Source organism: Bemisia tabaci, chromosome 10 (assembly GCF_918797505.1).
Source record: "Bemisia tabaci chromosome 10, PGI_BMITA_v3".
Classification (NCBI taxonomy): domain Eukaryota; kingdom Metazoa; phylum Arthropoda; class Insecta; order Hemiptera; family Aleyrodidae; genus Bemisia; species Bemisia tabaci.
In genome coordinates, this window is record NC_092802.1 from 16753331 (window position 1) to 16774520 (window position 21190).

Here is a 21190-nt window from a genome sequence, read left to right on the forward strand (position 1 = left end):
TTTCTTGAATTTCAGGATATCTTGGGTCGGATACTTGTTCCAGATACGGATACGTAATTGTCGTTTCCAAAGGATCAGTGGAATCTTCCGGTCTCTCTGACTTCAGACCCTCACTTTTTTGATTTGATGCCTTTCCTTTCTTAGACTTTCTATTTCCTCTAGCTGGCTTGCTTTTTTCATCGCATTTCTTTTCCACATAACATGGAATTTCAATAAACGGTTCAGGTACGGACAAGTTAGAGAGCTTTCATCATTACATGAATCTTCGCGCTGCTTAATAGGTACGCTCAGAGGCTCAGCTGGTATTTCTAACACTGAGGGGTGCCTGAAATGCTCATCAAAGATAGAGCTCATGACGCCATGAGATTTTATTATTACTGGGTCATCGGCACTGATTGTTTGCTCTTCAAAGCTGATACTCTCAAATTTATCGTCCAGTGTCTCATCTTCTGATGAGCAATTTGTTATAATGACTGCATCAGCAGGCATACATTTTTCCAAGCTACTACTACTGTTTTTACAAGGCTTTGGTAAACTAACAGGTTGAACTTCCTTCTTTTTCTTTTTGGATGTTTTACTGGGATTATTTGGAAGGGATTGCGCATCAGTGGGTGTTTCAGCACGTTTTTCTTTTTTCTCACTGAGATTGACAGTGCTAATGAGAGCCTCTTCTCTTTCTGTTTCAATACGGGGTTCTGGTAGGCTTAAAATTTCACTGACAACTTCTTTCTCTTCACTCTGTTCCTCTTGTTTAGCAGATTCTGCAGGAGCTTTATTCTGTCTTCCTTTTTCTCTTTTGCTTTTCCCTTTACTGGATTTGCTACTTTTACTAGGTTCTTCAGGGGGTACGCTTCTAGAAAGCTCACATCCTGATTCCTTAATACTTGAGTCAGAGATTGAAGGCGTACTTTGAATCACCTCTGTGACAATTTTTTCAGTTTTAGAAACTTTTTCTGCTTTGGGAGCACTTTCTTTGGATTCAGAGGTGGTTGCACCACCAGACCGGATTTTTGAATTGGTTGTTGAGTTGGTTCTTGGAACTAACTCAACAACGGTAACCATTTGAGAGTTGTTTGTGTTGACATCAACACTGTTCGAACTGTTGCTCAGGTTTGATTCTATAGAAGTTTGCAATTTATCGATATAAATTATCTTCTCCTGCAAGCTTATGTCTGAGCTAGACTCAGAGAGAGGTCTACTTAAATCTACGTTGACGGGAGCGTCAAAAGAAGATGGCGAATGACTAGATTGCTGTTCGCAACATACTACCTTACTTATTATACGATTCGAATCAGGGGTCTTGATACTGGCTGCCAGAGAAACTCCTTCACTCAAAGTGAGTACGGTTCCGAGGGGGTTCACTTGCCTTGCCATTACTGAGGCCCGGGCCCTCATAGACCCGCCACCTAGCCAAGAAACACAAAAACGACCATGAGTTATCTCTAAACACGCTTTTCGGAGTACTTTTCAAGGGTTGTGTCATCAACTTCCTACTAGTGAAAGAAATTTCAAAAACTTGCGTCTTGTACTTACTTGATACCGTGTTTTACCGTGCTGGGATTCAGTATTGAATCTAACAGATGATTTTCAAAAATTTACAGAATCTTTCTTGGGTATTCGTGAGATGATACATGGGAATGTTTTTAAAAAAATAAAAAGAGGGGGGAGTACAAAGCAAATAGGCTTTACAACCCATAATAATTTGAAGAAAATTTATGCTGAATTTAATCAGAGCAATTTTCTTTTCTTTTTTTTTTGGGGGGGGGGGGCCTTAAATAAAATGACACCTTTTTGATATCATCAGATTGTTTGGTCATTTTCATCCATTGCCCCTACTTCTCCATAAAAAAGAAAATTTTCAAATGGAAAACTTGCAGTCACGCCTATCTAACGAGCAAAGAAATACATCCACTTTACAAAAATCTTTCTGCGTTCATGACATAGTGTTTTTCATTTATCCCTTCAAAAATACATTTTCCTAAGTAATTTACATGTCAAACGAATGTATCCTTAGCGGCAACACAGTCACAAAAATAGTGCAAAATCAACTAATAAAAGAACGAAAGTAACCCTACTCTGACTCAGCTTTGACCTTGAATTCCCTCAAAAAGTGGGAGAGTCAGAATATTTCTGGAAGGAACTAGTATTAGAAATCCATGCATTAATTTGTATGCTTCAAGTCCATTACATAACACAGTCAAGTTCAAAAACATGTTAATCATTCCAGTTATGAAAGTACAAACTAGAAACTGCATTAGGCATTATGGTTACTTTAAGAGTACGGCTTCCCTTGATCATACAGTCTTTGCTATAATAGCGTGCTATTTAACCCCTTGTTTATTGGGTGTGTATGAGCAGCAGTCTGTGCTTTAAACGATGCAATATTAAGGGTGTGGGTCGATGCCACTACACGTTTACTGTTGTTTATTAATAAGAAAGCTAAAAATTTCAACCTTTAAAAAAGATGACTTGATACAGTTATTCTATCTTGTTATACGGTTAACACTTGTAAGTTAATTTTTACCCTAGGAAAGATATGAAGTATTTTCTAAGCACTAGTGACTACAAGACTACGCCTTGGATCTACAAACTTAAGCCAATAAAGCATTTTTCGTCAGTAATCTATGAGCTGCTATTGCCTGGTCTTGCCTTTTATAGGTGTCAGTTCTCAGAGCACAATGTTAAAATATAAATTCTTCAAGCCGAAGTTTCATATTTTTCGCACAAAAAATGAGCTTAATCCTATCATTTGTGACTTCAACACATAATAATTAACTGTGCTATGGACCATTTTAAATTTATGTTTCTTCAAACAAATTTGAGTGTTAGCAGCTGCATGTTTTTAAAAATACACTAATGAAAAGGGCAATAAATATTCAATATTATATAGTTTTTGATGAATAGTCACCAAAATGAATTCTGCTGAGCTCTTCACTCAAGTCAAGTGACTAGAAAAAAATGTATTGCAATTATAAACCCCCATCTCCTCATCCCACCGAGAAAATTATTTTTTTTTTTTTATATTGCTTTCAGAACCTAAGAAAATTGTTAACAAGGCAGAACAGGAACTTTGCAAACACCAGTATCAAGAGACATGGATATTAAAATCCGGGATGATGTGGAATGAAACTTGACTTACAGCAGAGGCTAAACAGTACATTTTTTGTGTGTTCGCAAAAGTTTTTGAAAAATAAATTAATACTGTGCAGGCATACAAAAATCTAAGAGACAAGAGTGTCGACCGCTACTTCTAGGTGAACTTTGATGAGTTTTTCATGATTTTCAAGAGAATAAAAAAATTTTACAAAAAAAGAATTCTATTGTTTTACTTAAACCAAATTAACGTCACACTATTGGTTGTTTGAATGTCTGTGTCTGATTGAAACTGATAGTCGTGTCTGCGCTGATGCATGAAATGCAAGTATGAATATGCGTTGATAGTCTAGAGCTTAGTTTTATTGGAGAAATTCTTGAGGAAGGGAAGAGAAAGAGGTAGACAGAATTGAGAGAGTGATAGGACAGAAAAATAAATTCTATTTCACTGACAACATACGAAAATAACTTCAAAATTTAGATGCGTTGAAGGGCGATTATGAAGAGGCACCAAACAAAGAAGATGAGTTGGACTAAGAGATGCTTTTGAAGTATTCTGCCGCTCCCATAAGTTCCACATTCGGTAGGAAGATGAGAGTAGCACATTTTTTTGAAACACCATGACTTTCAGAAGAGAGCAAAAATTCACTATCACTGAAGGAACCACCACGAAATGGAAAAGTCTGATTTACAACTTTCACTTTACGGCGTTCGAAAGTTTGAAACTGGAAATTTCATTTGATGAAGCTCATACAGGGCACTTTAGGCCACCCTAGAGTTATCATTCCTGGCAAAGACTTTGTAAAATCAGCGGGTTGATTAGTGACATTGATAGTCTGGACCATAGACAAAGAGGACGAATGGAAAATGGAGTGATCCTATTGGTGGAAGTAGGTGGTGCCAATGGACGAAAGAGATAAGTTATAAACTTGCTAATGGCAACCCATCAAAAACCCTTTATTAAGTCAATCATTTGCTCCCTTAATACACAGCAACCACCCACTTTTATCAATAAGATCGCTCTATTCTTCCTTTGTTTTCTTTGTCTATTGCTTAGCCTATCAATTCCAATAACGAGCAGATCAAATTATGGTACCCGGTACCAAAAGTTGATCTTGAAATAATATTTAGGAAGACATTTTGGGGAAGGGGGAGGAGTTTCACACTCTTATCTACATTATCCACCATGCCGTTAAAACGCGTTTGACCTGCTTGTCTTTGCCCCCCCCCCCCATGTCATTTTATCTGAAAAGGTAGAAAAATTGTTCAATAGTATTGATTATTCTTTAGAAAGAGTTTTTCAAAGAGAGCATATTTTATGCACAATAAGAGGAACACTCCCTGAAACGATGATATGCCATTCTCATGCAGAACATGTTCGCCACAATGGTTCTGAGTATGAACCTTGTACATTATCAAGATTAAAGCAGTAAAGACTTTGTATTAAGATGAAATGCAGCACAAACGATGAGGTTGGTACTGCAGAAAAAGTTGATAACGGAATAAAAGTATTACAGTCCCTGTGAGAGCAATTTAAACATAATTTTCTGTCCATTTTGTTTCTTTGCAAAGAACCTCACAATACCGGAGTTGAAATCATCATTCCATAATATTGAATAGATTTCAAGTAAGTTATTCATCTATTCGTTCAGAAACACGATCGTTTAAAAAACCTTTCTACTTCATGAAGGTGGCAAGAAGCATTGCTTGGATTCATGACACGCGTTCCTAACCTCACTCTAACAAATCCCACGTCACCTAAAACCTTCTATCACACGATTACAATTGAAATCAACTTTCTGCTAACCGCTGAGTGAATTCTAAACAAACGTGAGTGTCCTCACCACCACAATCATTTAAATGCAATTTCATACTCAACATACATTATGTTACGTCTCGCCTGCTACCGAATTAATTAATTAATTGATTAATAGTAGAAAGCTTTGGCATAGCAAGTACAAAGGAGAAGGGTAATTACCTGCGTCTGAGGGGATAGTCATTCCTGGCACTTCTTGCATCGCATCAGCGAGATCTTCTTGCAGGCGGGAATCGCCTTCACCCTCCATTTTCTCAAGCTCAGCACCGCACATGTCCAGTAAGCATGGAGATTGCTCAAAACTACCTGAATATGCACAAAATACCACTCATTTAGTACACAAGGTTACAACCTCGGCACACAAGATTTCAGGTGATCGAGGGAAGACAAGGTATCTAGTAGGCAGTAGGGCTGTGCGAATAGTGAATTATTCAAACAAAGCGAATAGCGAATCATTTTGCCAATGGAGATGTTGCATGTTGCATTTGCGATTTGACTGTTGATTCTTATGTAAAAGTTCCCGAGAAACACGATGTGGCCACTGGTTTTTTCTGAAATTAACTCATGTGCTCAAAAAAAGCTCTCAAGTTAAGGCCAAAATGGAGGGAATATCCCACGATATTCTGAGAGTCCACCTCTACATCAAAACAAACTCTCCATGGAAGGATAAGGAGCAAATACATTGACAGGGCTGCCACTTTATTTGGGGACTCTAAAACTGAAAGCACGGCATCACTGCTAATGTATTTGCTCCCTATCTTTGCATGGAGAGTTTGTTTTGATGTAGAAGTGGACTCCACTCGAAAGTACTCACATTTGTAGCCTTATTTATCAAAGAGGATCTCAATTGGAATTTTAGCCACTTTTCGATAGAGTGTATTGTGATTAGTTTGCATGACAACCAATTTCCACTGTGGGGTGGCATGCAGAATCTAGCACAGTAATGCTAGGGATAAATTTTCCTTTGCCTCTTGGTATGACAATGCTAATCACCTTTCTACCACAGAAGAATGATTCTAGACGCTAAGTATGCAATTCTCATTGGAATCAAAAATAATGAACCATAAACAGGAAACACGATTGGTCGAAAACATCATTTTCATAGACAGTGAGATTGTAGGTTTCTGTTTGTATTAGGTTCAATTGTGACACCTTTGTTATGGGCACAACCAAAATAACACAGACTAGGATAGCTGTAATCTCTGATAATCATAGTCTACAGCTTTTATCCGCTGCACTGTGCTAAAATGGGCTTTTAAACTTCTTTCTCAAATTTTTCTGACATGAGAAGAGCCAAAACCCAACGACACATTGGCAGTGAATTATGATTCATATAAATTGATCTCACAGTTTTGAGTTTTCTGGATCAAAGTTACAATTTTCAAAACCTCAGTTGCTAAGGTGGCAAATAATAGTAAGGAAAAGGAGAATCTGGTCTCTTTCTTAAGACTTCCTGAAATTTCCCTGTTTTCCCCTACAATTAAGGGTAGACTATTGTTCCACGACTTTTCCTCATTTTTCAGCCTTGTAAACACTGAAAAATAAGGATAGGATGTAAAAATCATAAAATGAATTTCAAGAGTCAAATAGCGTATCAGTTCTGGAACTCTCACTGCTAAGAAAATTCTAGGAAAGTTAAGGAAAATTTTCTCCCTGCAGATAAGATCTCTTTTCGCAGATCCGGTAACGTAAGTTGAATTTCAGTTTAAAGTCACCTTATTAAAGTATAAGATTGTGTGACCTCTTTTCTTCTAAACAGCTATTTTAAATCTAAGAGTTTTGAGTCCATAAACTGCTCTTGTGATGGGAGTGTTTTGGATGTTTTAACTTTGAGAATTGCCAAAAAAATAACAAGATTCTACTCAAAAGCAAAACTTCGGCATTCAATAATAGCAAAAAGAGGTTGTCTGATATGTATTTTAAAAACAGTATCTTGATGAATATTGCAAATAAGAACTCAGCCCCTGAACAGATCTTAATAATTTTTTCTTGTACCTAGGATACAAACATCGAAACATGATTTTGTAACTGAGATAACTGACTCATCATTGTAGGTTTACCAGATACAAATATTCCTTTGCGTTCTTGGTTTTAAAGAACTGCAATTACATAAAAAAAATGTCAAAATAAAAAGTCAAAGTCTCTACGGATCTGAGGACCTTCTCTACCAAAATGAACCAAGTATATTTGACGTAGTAAAATACGCATTATCAAGAATACTCACTGCTAGATCCACTTTCAAGGAGGACTGGTACGATCGGATTATGAGACAATGGCATATTTACAGGACTCGATCGATTTAACCTTGATCCACAATCTGAATCCATGACAGGTACTGCACCTCTGTTGACAAAAGAAAACGGCAACAATTTGAGGTGCTGATTTCAGATTAAAGAATAAAATAAGAATGGTATTAAAAGAAAAAAAAACTGAACTTAATTAGTATCAGCTTAGTTCAGGATTATTTTATACAGTTTCACAGGGCAGTAGCAGAAAAGAAGTAATTTGAAATGGTTTCCACTCAAAATCTATTGTTTGAAATGTCAAATCTATTCTGGAAAGAAAATAAAAGTAACTTAACAATTATTCCCTGACATTTCTCCGTTTTCCTAGTATTCCCTGACGGTAGCAACCCTGAGGTAAAAGGTTTTTTGTGTCTTCCAGAAGAAGCGGTCATGAATTTTGGTTGAAAACAGGGGTGGTGGGTTAATTGAATTTAGGGGAAGGCTTGGAACTTGCTGCAATCTTGAATAGGGTCGTTGATTACATCTCATGAAAAAGGTATCTTTGGCATAACTTCCAGCCCTTTAGAACCCAATTGGAACAAAGATAAAGGTGGCGGGATGATGTTAATGAGCATTTTCTTACCCGAGTGAGGAGCTGAAAGTTTTGAAGGTAAACTGGGGTCCCATCCAGAGTCTGCGATGGGGTCCAGCATGCGTCACGATTTCCACTTGAGACAACCACCTTTCATCCGCATCTAGATTTTGATATTTGTTTGAACTATTGCTTGTGAACGACCGGCTCATGAGTAACAAAGGATTATTTGCGTTCAAAGGAGGTTGAGTATTGCTTGGACTATTAACTAACGGCCATTCTGCTTTCGCTTCGACCCCTAACTCAATTTGCGTATTATCACATATTCTGTCTTTTGTAGCTCCTGAAATGATAAGGATACAAATAGAACTGATTAGAGCGTGTCTCCACTTTGTAGCAAAATAATAACTATTTTGGAGTGTTTGATTTTCCCAGCGTACGTTAAAATTCAGTAGAAAACGTAAATTCTCTGTATACAGAGAAAAAGTTCATCTGAGCATAATTTTCGGTCGAAAAAATATGCTGTTTGGGGCAACAGTAGCAACAAAATCCGAAAAGCCAGTAAGAATCAGAATGCTAGAATTTTATTTTGGCTCATCTTGATATTTTCCTGATTTTTTCTGATGTTTTAAATGAAATTTCCTGATTAGGTATATCCAACAGAAAATTGACACTGCTTTGATTTTACAAATCAACATACTTTAGAAACTGAATAAAATGTTTCACTTCTGCAAATACTAAACTGCATGTGATAGAAAAATGCTTGATGCACTCGAGATTTTTTGATCCATGACCTATTTTCCTGATGACATCAAATTTCTGATATTTTTCTATTTTTCCTGTTTTTACTAACAATAGACACCCTGAGGATGCATTTTGGGTCAATCATCAGCACAAAGCAGTCTTCTGATTTTCTTTTTCCATGCTTGGAGAGGTTTCTCAATTGTAAAATTCTTACTGCGATCATGATTTATGCTCATTTATGTTCCACCGCTTGGACTTTTAAGTGATTTGATTAAACTCTAGATAGTTGAATTTTTCTATATTAGAATAGATGTATTCAGTGCAAATTCATGGCAAAAGTAAGAAAATGTATCGAAAAGAGGTAAAAATTTACTCACCGACTACATGTTTTGGCTCGAGATCGTATTGAATAAGATTAGCATGGCACGTAATAATAAACAACGAATCAACGGCTCGCTTCATTGATTTATTGTTTAGTATCGTTTCTTGAGAGGAAGAAAGCCATGCTCTGGGTGGGGCAAAACACGCAGAGACTTTGATCATGGCGGATACATCTTCATGGCCACGCGTTGCTGGGATTCCTGGGGGATACGTGCGTAACTGTGCTAGGGGCGTTATGACTACAGGACTAGGAAAAGGGGGCAGACAGGGATTTGGAATTGCGAGCATCGTAAGTTGCTGGTTGCATTCGTTGAGGATCGGGCTATTTCGACCATCATTTGTCAGGCCAGCACTTCGATGAAACCTGAAAAACATTGGAATGGGATACTTAAAAATGAAAAATACAGGAAACAAAACACAGAAAAAATTAACACATCGGCAAAAAATGAGGTTGTGTTAAAAAGTTGCAGGGCTGATACTTTGGACTTAGAAATTACGCAGTATTAAGTTTACTTTTTTATACATAGAATACTCTGAATTAAAAGAATTCCCAGATGGACAAAAGCACTGTTTCCATCAAATACAGCATTGAGAATACATGTTACGTCAATGGCTGAACTTGGATGTATTTTGGTTTGAAATATTACAGACTTTCCTCCATACTCAAACTTTTTATAGACTACTAATCAATGTAATTTCTTGAAAATTTCGGTTTTTCTTCTCATCTGTTTGAAGAATATTTTATAAAAATTTTGAGCGATAAAGTTAGCTTGTGTTTCTTGAAATAATTAAAACATGGAAATGAAGAAATGCGGTTTGCAAGTATATCTACCATTAACATGCAAGGCCTGCAATACTGACAGTCATGAATGTACCAAAAAGTAACCTTTCGGGTCATGTGACCCTTAAGAAAAGAGTAGGATGACTAAAACTTACACATAAACTTTAAGGGATGTAAAATTTCCATTGCTCTCAGTAGAGGGAGGCTTGTTTAAGCTTAAATGAAAAGAAATTAAAAAAATAAGATTGAATATACTCATTTAAATTAGTTTCCATCTCTCTGGAAAAGAAGACTCACAGCCATAGTACGATAAAGGAATAAATTAAACAACTACTTTGCAAGATTAATGCAGAGCCATTAGGAATCAAGACAAAATTGTTTGCCTTTCCAGACTAAAGTGCTTCTTTATTTGTACCTGAATCACGACACCCACAAGAAGTAATTATTCTGCCACCAAAAAAAATGTAGGGCTGGGGGAATATTAAAAAATCTCGGATTTTTGAGTTCAAATATATTTTTTTAATATTCGATTTGAACTCAAACTTGAAAATCTCAAATTTTCAAACAAATGATCGTACGTTCGAATATTAGCATAAGAAGCGAATATTTTGCAAGCTATCCATACCCTACAAAAATGTTAAGAGAAGAAAGTCCTCATACTTCAATGCTAAAACATATCAACTCAACTGTCATTCTGGTTAAAAGGGTGCTAAGAAAAAGCCGAAGAGGTATTTTCCTTACCTGGAGAGTTTATTGACAACATGTGGAGTCGCATGTGTTCGAAGTCCGACAGATCCTCCGTAAGGGGTGATAGGGAAAACATGGGTGGTGCCTCGCAAAGAGCTCACCGCAACCCACCGAGAATCATTTGAAAACGAAATATCTTGGACCCTTGCAGTAGTATCACCTCTGCAAAACATATCAAAAATGAAATCAGAAATGGAAAAGCAAGGTAAAGAAAATATTTGAAATGCATCAAGTGACCCTTGCATTTCTTCAATCCACTTTTATTCAATTAAGTTTGGAGAGCTTTTTGTGATTTGCTAACTCCATTCACAGGGTTGCCACAGAATTTAGAAAATGAAATTCCCTGATTTCCCTGACACATTTTGGTGAAAATCCCTGACATTTGAAGATATGACAGTGGTTAAGAAGACATAATTAAAAATAGTTTTCAGGCAAAATTTGTTGTTCGAAACCTCAAACCCATTCCAGAAAGCAAATAAAGGTAATTTAACACATTTTTCCTGACATTTTCGTCATTTTCCCTGACATTTTTCAGTTTTCCCCGTATTCCCTAACTGTGGCAACCCTGCTTTTAAATAAAAAAAGCTAGGTGCGAGTTGCTTTCTCTATCCTTTGTCAGTTGCTTGCAGCTGTCCGGGGATGGCCGCCCGTTCCTGGCATGTGCGAGCAGTACTTGCTGGAACTCTGTTTTCTCCCCGTTTTTGAAGCAAAAAAATAAAAAAAAACCTTGGTACTGAATAAGTTTCTTCCAGGAAGACGTATACACTGCTTTTATTGTAAATAATCAGCATTACTTAATTCTATTACTGATAAACTAGAAAATAATGTTCTCAAAAATTCTTGGGGCTATCTGAGTTTTCTTTTTGAAGACATAAATTTCCAAAATCTTTGCACCGAAGCAAGGAAAACTTGCGAGCTTCAAAAAGACAGAACAAAAAAAAAAATTCAAGTCTTTTGCATGAAATCCTCTAAAATTTCCCTATTTTCCCCTGACACTTTTAGGCCGAATATCTCCCAAAATTTCCCAATTTTCCCTGTTCTCTAGTCCTAAAGACACACTAAGAAATAAGTTGCTCTACAACACTGAACAAACCTGTGCAGAATGTAAAGATGGTGAACACTTGCGCTTGCAGACCCTGCGACGTGAGGATTGATGCGGAAGACGTGAAAGCGATGACCTCTTTTATCCGCAGTTACCAGTAACATGCCGGAGGGTCAAAGTTCATGGCGACTATTGGTTCTGAATGGGCGATAAAGTGTGCGATGATCTCACCACCTCTTCTATCTTTTGTACTTTTTCCACTGGAGCTCTAAGGGAGGAAAATTAAACGTTTAAATTTCTCAAAATCACAGTGCTACATGGGCTATCTTATAAATACCCAGACTTACACTACATTTAAGAAACTAAGCCACCTATCAAGCTGATTATGGTGTTATACAAAAGATGGAGTAAAAACAATGAATTGAGACCTTGATCAACTTGTTTCAGCAAAAAATGATAAAGTTATTGCAGTTTTAATACAGTGTGTGAACAAAACTCGCCTGAAAATTTTGGATGTGTGCAACAACAATAAATGTTTTTCTTCAAATTTTTCTTTGAAATTTTTCTCACATTTTTTTTCTCCGACATAAAACCATTTGTCAACATCTAACATGACCAAGCAACGCTGTTATGTTGTTGTACGACTCGAGACATTACCATGGCAGTTATGGAGAAATGTGTCAATCAGTCACTAGCAAGGCAAAATTTAACAAAAATTCTGTCTGCAGGCATTGTTCTAAACTTTGAAAAAGCCATGAAATTAGTATAAGAGCACCATTTCACACCCCATTTGCAACGAGTTTTGACATTTCTATTACCTCTACATCTAAGATTGTGATGATCCCTGGTTGCAGTGAGTTGTTGCCGTTGATAACTGGCCCTGTCCCTGTTAAACTGGACGTGACCGAGCCACTGAAATCCCGCAGGCCTTTGCTTAAGGTTTTGGCAGCTTGTAGAACAGTCGCTGTGTACGACTGTACGCCTTCTCCTTCCGATCCCCCTCTTGACCTTTTCATTAAAATCAACTGTTTCTCTGCGTACGCCAACCATCTGAAAAATGAGACATTTTATGCCAAATCTTAAAAATATCAGTTGTTTGAACCAAGCTCAGAAAAACAAATTTTTCCTATTGTGTGTCAACTTTTTCTTTGAATATATGTTTTAACAAACCCCCCCCCCCCCTCCTCCTCCTCCTAAAAAATAGAAAAGAAAAATTAAAAAACGAAATGAATAAATTCAGCTAACAAGAGCATTTTGTGGTTCATAAGCTACAAGAGGCTAGGTCTGTCCTGAAAACATAGTAGATCGTATTGATTGAGGGCCAACCAGTAGCAGCGTAGCAAAAACCAGTCAGTAGCACCATTGCATTTCTTGAGAAATTTTACCGAGGAAAAAGCACTTGAATCAAAAATCCTTGTGGAATACAAGAAGTCTATTTCCTTACTTTAGCTGCAAGAGACTCTTTCTAGAGACTCTTTTTCTCAGATTTTCTTCTATAGCTCTGTAAGTACCTTGTTGACAGATTGCATTAAAAATATTGACTCTCTGAAATGAACTTAGGGAATTTATTTTTGTCAGGATAATCTACACTTAAGAATTAATGAACACGATACCTTGAGCCAAGGGCCACTGGATTCGGGTTGATGCTTGGACTTGGGAAGCATGTTGTAACTGTCAACTGGTCCTCCAAAGTAAACGCATCAAACACGGCTATCCGCTCCGGAAACACGATTGCAATGGATCTACGATTTGCTTGAATATCACACACTTGCGTTTTGAATTGAATGGCCTTGACCTACATTTACAAAAGAAAAGCGTATTAGATTATTACAAGGTAGCCATTCATTTTTGGAGTACTGTGCTCATCTTCACTCAAATTTGTTAATTTTTACACACTTCAATAATTTGAGTACAATAATGAGAGCGCATTGTTCAGTGTCTGAACTTACTCCTTTTGCAAACCACAGTGCCCTCTTACTAAAATACTATGATCTCTTAATTTATTTTTTCGTGCAAAAAACCATTGCCATCTACTAAGAAGCATTGAGACACAAACTTATCAAAGTAACAATTGTCTCAGATATTGAATGCTAGAAGCAATGTTCAAAGTATAAACGATTTTTTTTTTTTTTAACAACCTAAGAATTTTCATCAAAAGGGTTTAAAATAATCATTGGTGGCTTTGCAAATTTCAGGTTTTCCATAGGGGTCCTTCAGAAAAATTGAATAGATTTTTCCTATTTATTAAAAACCCAGGTAAGTCCAAAAAACGTTAAAGGAAAAAAAATTGAATGAAAAATAAATTAAAGAGAATAAAATAATAAACCATTTTGGAAAGAAATTAGGTAAATGCTACATCTACTTACTGAAAAAAACATTTTAGGTATAGAAACCAACTTTAAAAAAAAATTATGTTTTAAACATATTTGTTTATTGACTAAACATAATGACGAAACAATTTCTAGAGTTACTTGTGGTAAAATTCTGAAGATGGCCACTTCAATCAACCTACACAACACAAAAAATTATGGACCTTCTGTAAATTTTGCAAAACTGGTCATTAATTCTGAGCCTCCTCGAAGATGTTCACTCTTTTTATGGATTTTCAGACTTCCTAGATCTACAGGCACCCTGTAAATCAAGGGAGATATATAAAAACTTTTTAGACATGGAAACACATACGGAGTAATTCAAAATAACATCACCAGACTAGTATCTTACCTGTTCTCCAGTCCGCAGCGAGATGAAATTGACCAGACAGAATGGATTTGAGGAGCCGGCATTGTCACATAGAGCCATCAACGGACGTTTGTGAGCAAACAAATCCTGCTTGCGGCATGATTCTGAGGTTGAACCAGACAGGGGTGTTGGCAGTAGCCGCAAACATTTGATGACTGAGTCAGTCAAGGATAACACCTCTGTCGACTCTCCGTTGATGGATATACTCCACACCTAAACAATTCAGCTCAGCATTATGACCTAGTAACCAAATGTTTAATCCAATCCCTTGAATTGACAAGTATACTTGTCAAAAACATTCTAGGACAAATCTACATTAATGCGCACTTGGCAGGGGATCCAGCAACTGTACATTGTAAATGAATAAATAGATAAATCAGGGTTTCTACTAAAACAGGCGGGCCAAAAATCAGTACTTTTAGAGTACTTTTTCAGTACATTCCCAAAAATTCAGTACCTCCGCAATAGAAAAATTCAGTACTTTTTCAGTACCTCCATTTGACGAAATTTTAAAAATTTCAATAAATTGAATTCTTTGCTCAAATTGAGACAAAATTCAAAAAATTCCGGACCTTTCACGGAATTTCCGCACTTTTCCAGTACTTTCGAACCCCCCTTAAAAAATCGGTACTATTTCCAGACTTTCCGGAAATTCCAGACTTGTAGGCACCCTGTAAATTGACATTTTTGTTAATTTAGTCATTTCCCAACAGAAGGCATTACTCAACAACACTCACAGAATGTCAGAATGTTCAGAATTTCATCAATTTGACACCATTTTTCTACTGCAATTTCCGTCTCTTGTGCAGAAATTTGGTTTCATAATGAGCAAGTACTTCGCCTATCTTCATTTTTTTTCCCTAAGTAATTTTGTGTTTGACTTCATTAAAAAATTGTAAAGTGAAAATAAATTAGATACTTAAGAAATAAAATAAAACGAAATAGATCTACATAGAGCTATTTTTCTGTTGTTTTCTAAAAGAGTGTATTGCGTATGAGTTGAACAGATTTAACCAAAATCAGTCTACTGTGTCAAACGTTGCTTACTTTCTTCTAAAGTCTATTTTATTTTTTTTTATTTATTTTTTTTTTTTAAAGAGAAAACCAAAGCAGCAGGCCGATTATGAACGATCGAATTCAAACGGAAATTCTGATCGATTTGGGGACGCTATCGATTTAGAAAAGCATTGCGCTTATGGGCCGGTCAAATCGATAGGACACAAATCGATGCAAAAATGCAGAAATACGGCCCTAAATCGATCAGAATCCCGAAATCGATGGAAATCCAAATCGATGGGTCCGGACCCATCGATTTGGATTTCCATCGATTTCGTGAAAAACCGAGTTTTCCATCGATTTGGGTCACGCTTCACGGGATAGTTTTAAAGATGGCGAATCTCGTGCTAGTCATTGAGAACTACGAAGATGTTGTAAATGAAGAGATAGAGGAGCGAATACGAATTGAGGAGAGAAGAATATTGAGGATATTACCGTGATAAAATTTAAAATTCATAATTAAATTGCCGTGATAAAATTTAAAAATTTCTAAAATGGAGCATACAAAATATGTAAAATTGTGAATGAAGTTAAATAAGTTAAGAAATAATTTTAAAACAACATATACCTACTTCCATCTAACGATAAATTGTCTATGAGCCCCATAAGAACAGAGAAGATTTCTCCATGACAGCAGTTTGAACTTTGGCCTGCTCACTATCCAATAAAGAATTTTAAATTCTGATTTCAACTACTTACACTTAAGAATTAATTAATTTGCCACTTATTTTTTCGCAAGACTATGAAGGAAGTTTGCACAAATATTATAGGGGAAAGAAGAACCCCGAAGAGTATAATATGAGAAGGATTTTAGCTTCATTGAGGCTGGCTCTACTGAAACAATGGGCTGTTGAGTAGAAAGCAACACGGAGATTTTTCATGATTTGCTTTTAAGAGGGGAAAAATATGATGGGAAATGTTCTTGATTTCAACCGCCTCAGCTTTAACATGTAAAAATACATACCCAGCAAGACTGCGGTATCTAGGGAAATGAATCTGAGAGAATAAGAACTTTACACAAAGAAACAGGAAAAGGCGCATAAAAATTTGTAACTGAAAGACCGACTTAGATATTTTAATTGGGATGAAAGTGCAGGTATACAAAGAAAAATTTGCATGCAGCATAAAACTGAATGGAAGAGTAAAGATTATTTTGACACCACTATTAAGATTTAAAATATGAGATCTCTTGAAGACAGAATTGTTAAACCTAGCAAACAGTGCTGAAATGAGATGCATCATTTGAAAATTGAGTTCACTGTGCATGGATGGTTATGGAGATGTCCAAGGTTCAAAATAAAAATTGTATGAAACGTATAAAACTACAGCTAGATAGGTACTTACAGAAAATTTTGTTGCTCTTTGCGACATTCTAGTAGATTCAAGTGATGAAAAGGGAGTTGATGAAACTTGGTGGAATTAATGGCTGTTTACAATCAAGTTATAGTCTCCGCAAATCCTTAAAATGTACGATAGAACAAGCGGAAGCCATAATTCTGAGTGACACAGCTATTTAGAATTGGTGAAGTCCATGGTGACTTGCTGCTCTGGCTAGCAAGTGTTTTAAAACATTTTGAGTTGAACACATAACTGAGAACAACTGAGGATAAACTGACCGCTTGCTGCTGTGAGATTGGACTAGTTGAGCTTATTAAAAGCTGATTATCCTGGACTTTAGTAACTATCAGGACTCTCAGAGCCCCCTCATGATTGCACAGTTATTATTGCTTGATAAATCAATCCATAAAGGGGCAGCATATCAAGATAAATAAACCTCTGGTTAGGCATGCAGTCATGTAGATATTTCTCTATAAGGCTCTCCTATGGGTTCATTGTCAATCATCACTCGGGCCCATCATGGAAACTCTTAGGGACAAAGATGAAAATCAATGACGATTCATTTAATCAGTAAGGAATGGTAAAACTTTCTTCTCAAATAGTTTATGGTATTTTAATACTACATGTGTTTTTGCACTGTTGGACCAATACGCTAGTACTGGTTAGCTACGCTAACCTAATCGCAACCAATGATCCGATGAATTAAAGTTGTGATGTTATGCGCAACCAGAGGAATTTGGAAGTGAATTCCTTAAATGGAGAAGTGATATTATAAAATCTTTGACACGTGGTACCTGAGGATGTGAGATATAATTACTAATGAAATCACAGATGATAAATGATTTGGAAGCTACCCGAAGAAGGTTATCATAAGTGGCGATGTCTATGATGATCACTCAGTATCCGGCACGAACTAGTTTTCGAAAATTAGAGCACGCACTTGCTAGGGATTACACTACAAATTACGGATGAAATATTAATGACTAAATGTGAATAAGGACCTCGTGTATCACCATTGAATAGCTTTGATCGGTATTCAGAGAGCGAACCAACATCTCGTAGATCCGTCACACACACCACTTTGCGGTTTGCTAACCATTTCTCCAAAGGATAGAATGTGATCCAAATTGACTGCCTTATAATGGAAGTATCGTAATGATCTAATTAGTTCGATAATATCTTCAAAAAGTAAAATAACTGACAAGAAAACACTCATTCACCAAGAGACTAAGAGAGAATGCAGGGATGAGCAGTACATAAACAAACCTTTCCGAATCAACCGTTCATCGCGCGCGCTTTCAAATATTTTGAATATTACCGCGAATATTTAATTTGACGGACTACAAATCATCTTTTGTACACTTTTCATTGTAATTCTTTCTTCATTTTCTTGATTCTTTTCTTATTTATTGGATCTGTTGTCCAAAAACGGCGCTTCCACTTGGAAGCCATTTTTTTTTTTTTGGAAATCGATCGGAAATCGATCGAAAATCGATAGACCTTAAAATCTGTCAGAAGCTCCTCAAATCGATCAGAATTCGATCGTTCATAATCGGCTTGCAGGTGCTGACTTAAAATTTTGTAAGCAAATTTTTCATGAAATGAAAAGAATATTCAAAAGTGAATATTGGGGGTGATTGAAATTTTGAGATCTGTACTCACAGGCCGAGAATCAAATAAGATAATGAAGAAATAATAAAAAATCTTGAACTTACTTTTGCACCAACATGGTAGCCTACTATCAAAAGAAGAGGAGCATTCTCATAGGCGTCAATATCTGCTGCCTCAGAGAAAATAAACGGATCAAATAAGTCTGGCCGTTCAAAGCGAGCCCAAGTTATCCGTTCTTTATTTTCGCCATGAAGAACGTTCGTGTATGCCTAAGGAGGGATAGAAAAGAAAAGGATTATTAGAATTTACAACATATAAATGACAAACTCTGAAAGAATGATAAATCCACAAAGAGGGAGGGAGTGATTTTTCAAAGAAAGCAGTTAGTTGGGATCAAACTTGAGGTAAATTCATCCCATTAATTACAGCTCTTAATAACTGAGGCGACTGCTGGAAACAATCTAAAGACGAATAATGTGTTTTGAGAAAAAGAAATTTAGAGAAAAACATTTTTAAAGTTTTGTTTTTGGTAAATCACAAAACAAAGCAAGAGAAAAATCTATGATTGATGTTTTTGGATGGCTTGATTCATCCCCTAGAAGACTGTATGGTCAGTTTCACGATTGTTTTTTTTATCCAGCACACTGAAATTTTCAGAAAAATGTAAGCAACAATTCTCCCATCAAAAAATGAAATCTTCAAGGTAATACTGAATCAAGAAAATCAAGATACATTTCTTTGTGCTGAAGACTAAGTAATTAGTGTTCAATGATGTTCCGATAAAAATGGGAAACTCCAGCTCATGGAAGAGAGATTCTAGAAAGTAACATATGAATAATTTTAATCAATCTGAATTCATGCGTAGGGTGAAATAAGAGAAGATTAGCTTACCGGAGGCACGACTTCATGAATGAATCCAGCTACACTATCGATGATAGATTTGTCGGTAACTGGTTGCGGTAAAATGACTGTCTGGCTGGCTTGTCTCTGTCGGGATGACTCGGCAGACATTTTAGTGAACTGGAAAAAAAATGTAACAATTTTGTTAAAAATGTTAAATGTTAAAATTGCTAAAAAAACAAAAACGAAAAAAGATTTCAGACTCCAATATTTTAACAATTTTGTATGAGTTTTCCTCTTTGAATTACAAGTTTTTTTCCTACTTTTTTCATACGGTCAATGCCATTAAGGTACTGAAAACAAGGCACATAAAAAGGGTACATTTATACGACACAAGGTTTTATTCGATCACTTAAATTAGAGCTCCAGCTCTAATCTTTCAAAGACCTTTAGAACTAGATCTAGGGGTTATGATGTTGACAGTTCTGGGTTCAGGAGCTAGAGCTCAATTTCCTAATAGAATTTAAGAATGAACATTTTCAAATTTAGAAGTCTTGCTGAAATTCTAAAAAAGCTTGAATATTGTTAAGAAGTTACACTTTAAAGGATTTTTAGTGAGGTGCTGATGGGCAGAACCAGAGAAGATACTCCCCCCCCCCCCCCAAAAAAAAAAAAACCAGTTCTCCAGGCTTTGAAATAATATGGGTACACTCTATTTCCAAAAAGAGAGGTCTCATGCCAACAATGATATATTTCGGAGTTCCAGAAAAAAATAATAATGGATATCTAGCAAAACCAAAGAGCTCAGCAGAAGACAGAGCACATCTCAGTTTTCTTCTGCCTAAATACGGAGCCTGGTTAAAGTCAGCAAAATAACAATAAAAAAAAGAAAAAAAGTTCAGAGCCCTCTAGGCACTCATTGTTAGAAGACTGTGGCAACTTTTCAAAAAACTTTCAGATTATTGAAGAAAAAAGTTGTTATATGAAAGTATTGACAATGACAATGATTAACTGGAAAATTAAATAGGAATGAAAGTGGAAGAAAAATTGGGAAATGGAATTGTTGAAAAAAAATCTTGTGACCTAATAAGTACCTACAATCATTGCCGAACACTTTAATAAAAGAAAAACAAAACAAAAGAAAAACAAAGCAAAATAATATCAAAACAAAAGAAGAGAAAAATAGAAAAAAGAGCAAAGAAAAGAAAAACATAGGGTAAGAAAAAGAAAAGAAATAGCATCCAAATGGTTGCAGGATGAAGTTCATCTTTCTTGTTCTTGTTGATGTTTACTTTAAAATATTAGAATCTTTATTTTCCCTGATATAGGACAGTCCTGCAGTAACTGTAACTGAACTAGTTAGTGCTTTTACAGAAAATTGAGCAGTTAATGATTTTGTAAACAGCAGGACGATATATCTATTTTCCTACAGGGCTGATGACATAAGTAGTAGTCAAATTTGATATTTTCTAGCCTGCCCAAAGGAAATAATTTGCAGGCATAAGAGAGAATTCTTTAACTTAAAACTAAGGCACTGATGGAAGTCCCTGCACTATGAACAAGGATATAGAAGGAGGTACTAAGAACTCAGTTCAATCTGAATTGAATCCTCACAGAGCAATAAACAGTGAATGTATGTATTTGGTGAAAATTGAATGTACTTAAAGGAAATGAAGACTTTTGTGGGTAGGTGGGTTAATTCTTCTCACTTGTATAACTTGGCTTAAGGGATTAACAAGACAAAAACTAATGCACTTAGATTTTTTTTTCTTTCCTCTTTTTTCTCCTTACACTTCTGTAGCTAAGCTTTGATAATTTTAACAAAGATTAAACTTTAAAAACCAAAAACTTGTTTGACACAGATTCCTTACTGACACCTCAATACACTTCGTGTATTCTCCCTAACTGCGTGAACAAAGGAAAACTTTCCATTTGAAAAAACTAATAAAAAAAAGAGTTAATTTTGATAAGAGAATGGTAATGCAAAAAATTAAGAGGAAAAATAACACAGATAAACAAGAGGTAGGGACAACAATAGTCTCACAACATTATTTAAAAATTTTCCAAGCCGACCTGCAAAGGCTTCTTTTGGGAAAAGCCTACAGATGTCCCACAGGCAAGAAATTGCAAGGTAATAGTAACATTCATGAAGTATCAATGCACAAAAGGTGATTAAGAGGTAGAG

The 21190-nt window shown here is 36.0% G+C and overlaps 1 protein-coding gene across 1 annotated transcript; it reads right to left on the reverse strand.

Moving 5' to 3' along the window:
• Positions 1-102: 102 nt before the first annotated feature.
• Positions 103-21168, reverse strand: LOC109037683 (breast carcinoma-amplified sequence 3 homolog). Its single transcript, XM_072305123.1, is given in 14 exon segments — positions 103-1406; positions 5072-5215; positions 7134-7252; positions 7778-8069; positions 8848-9215; positions 10374-10541; positions 11473-11590; positions 11593-11689; positions 12240-12471; positions 13035-13216; positions 14143-14373; positions 18270-18434; positions 19057-19185; positions 21079-21168. Coding segments are annotated over 14 exon segments (3624 nt in total). The 5' UTR covers positions 21154-21168.
• Positions 21169-21190: the final 22 nt, after the last annotated feature.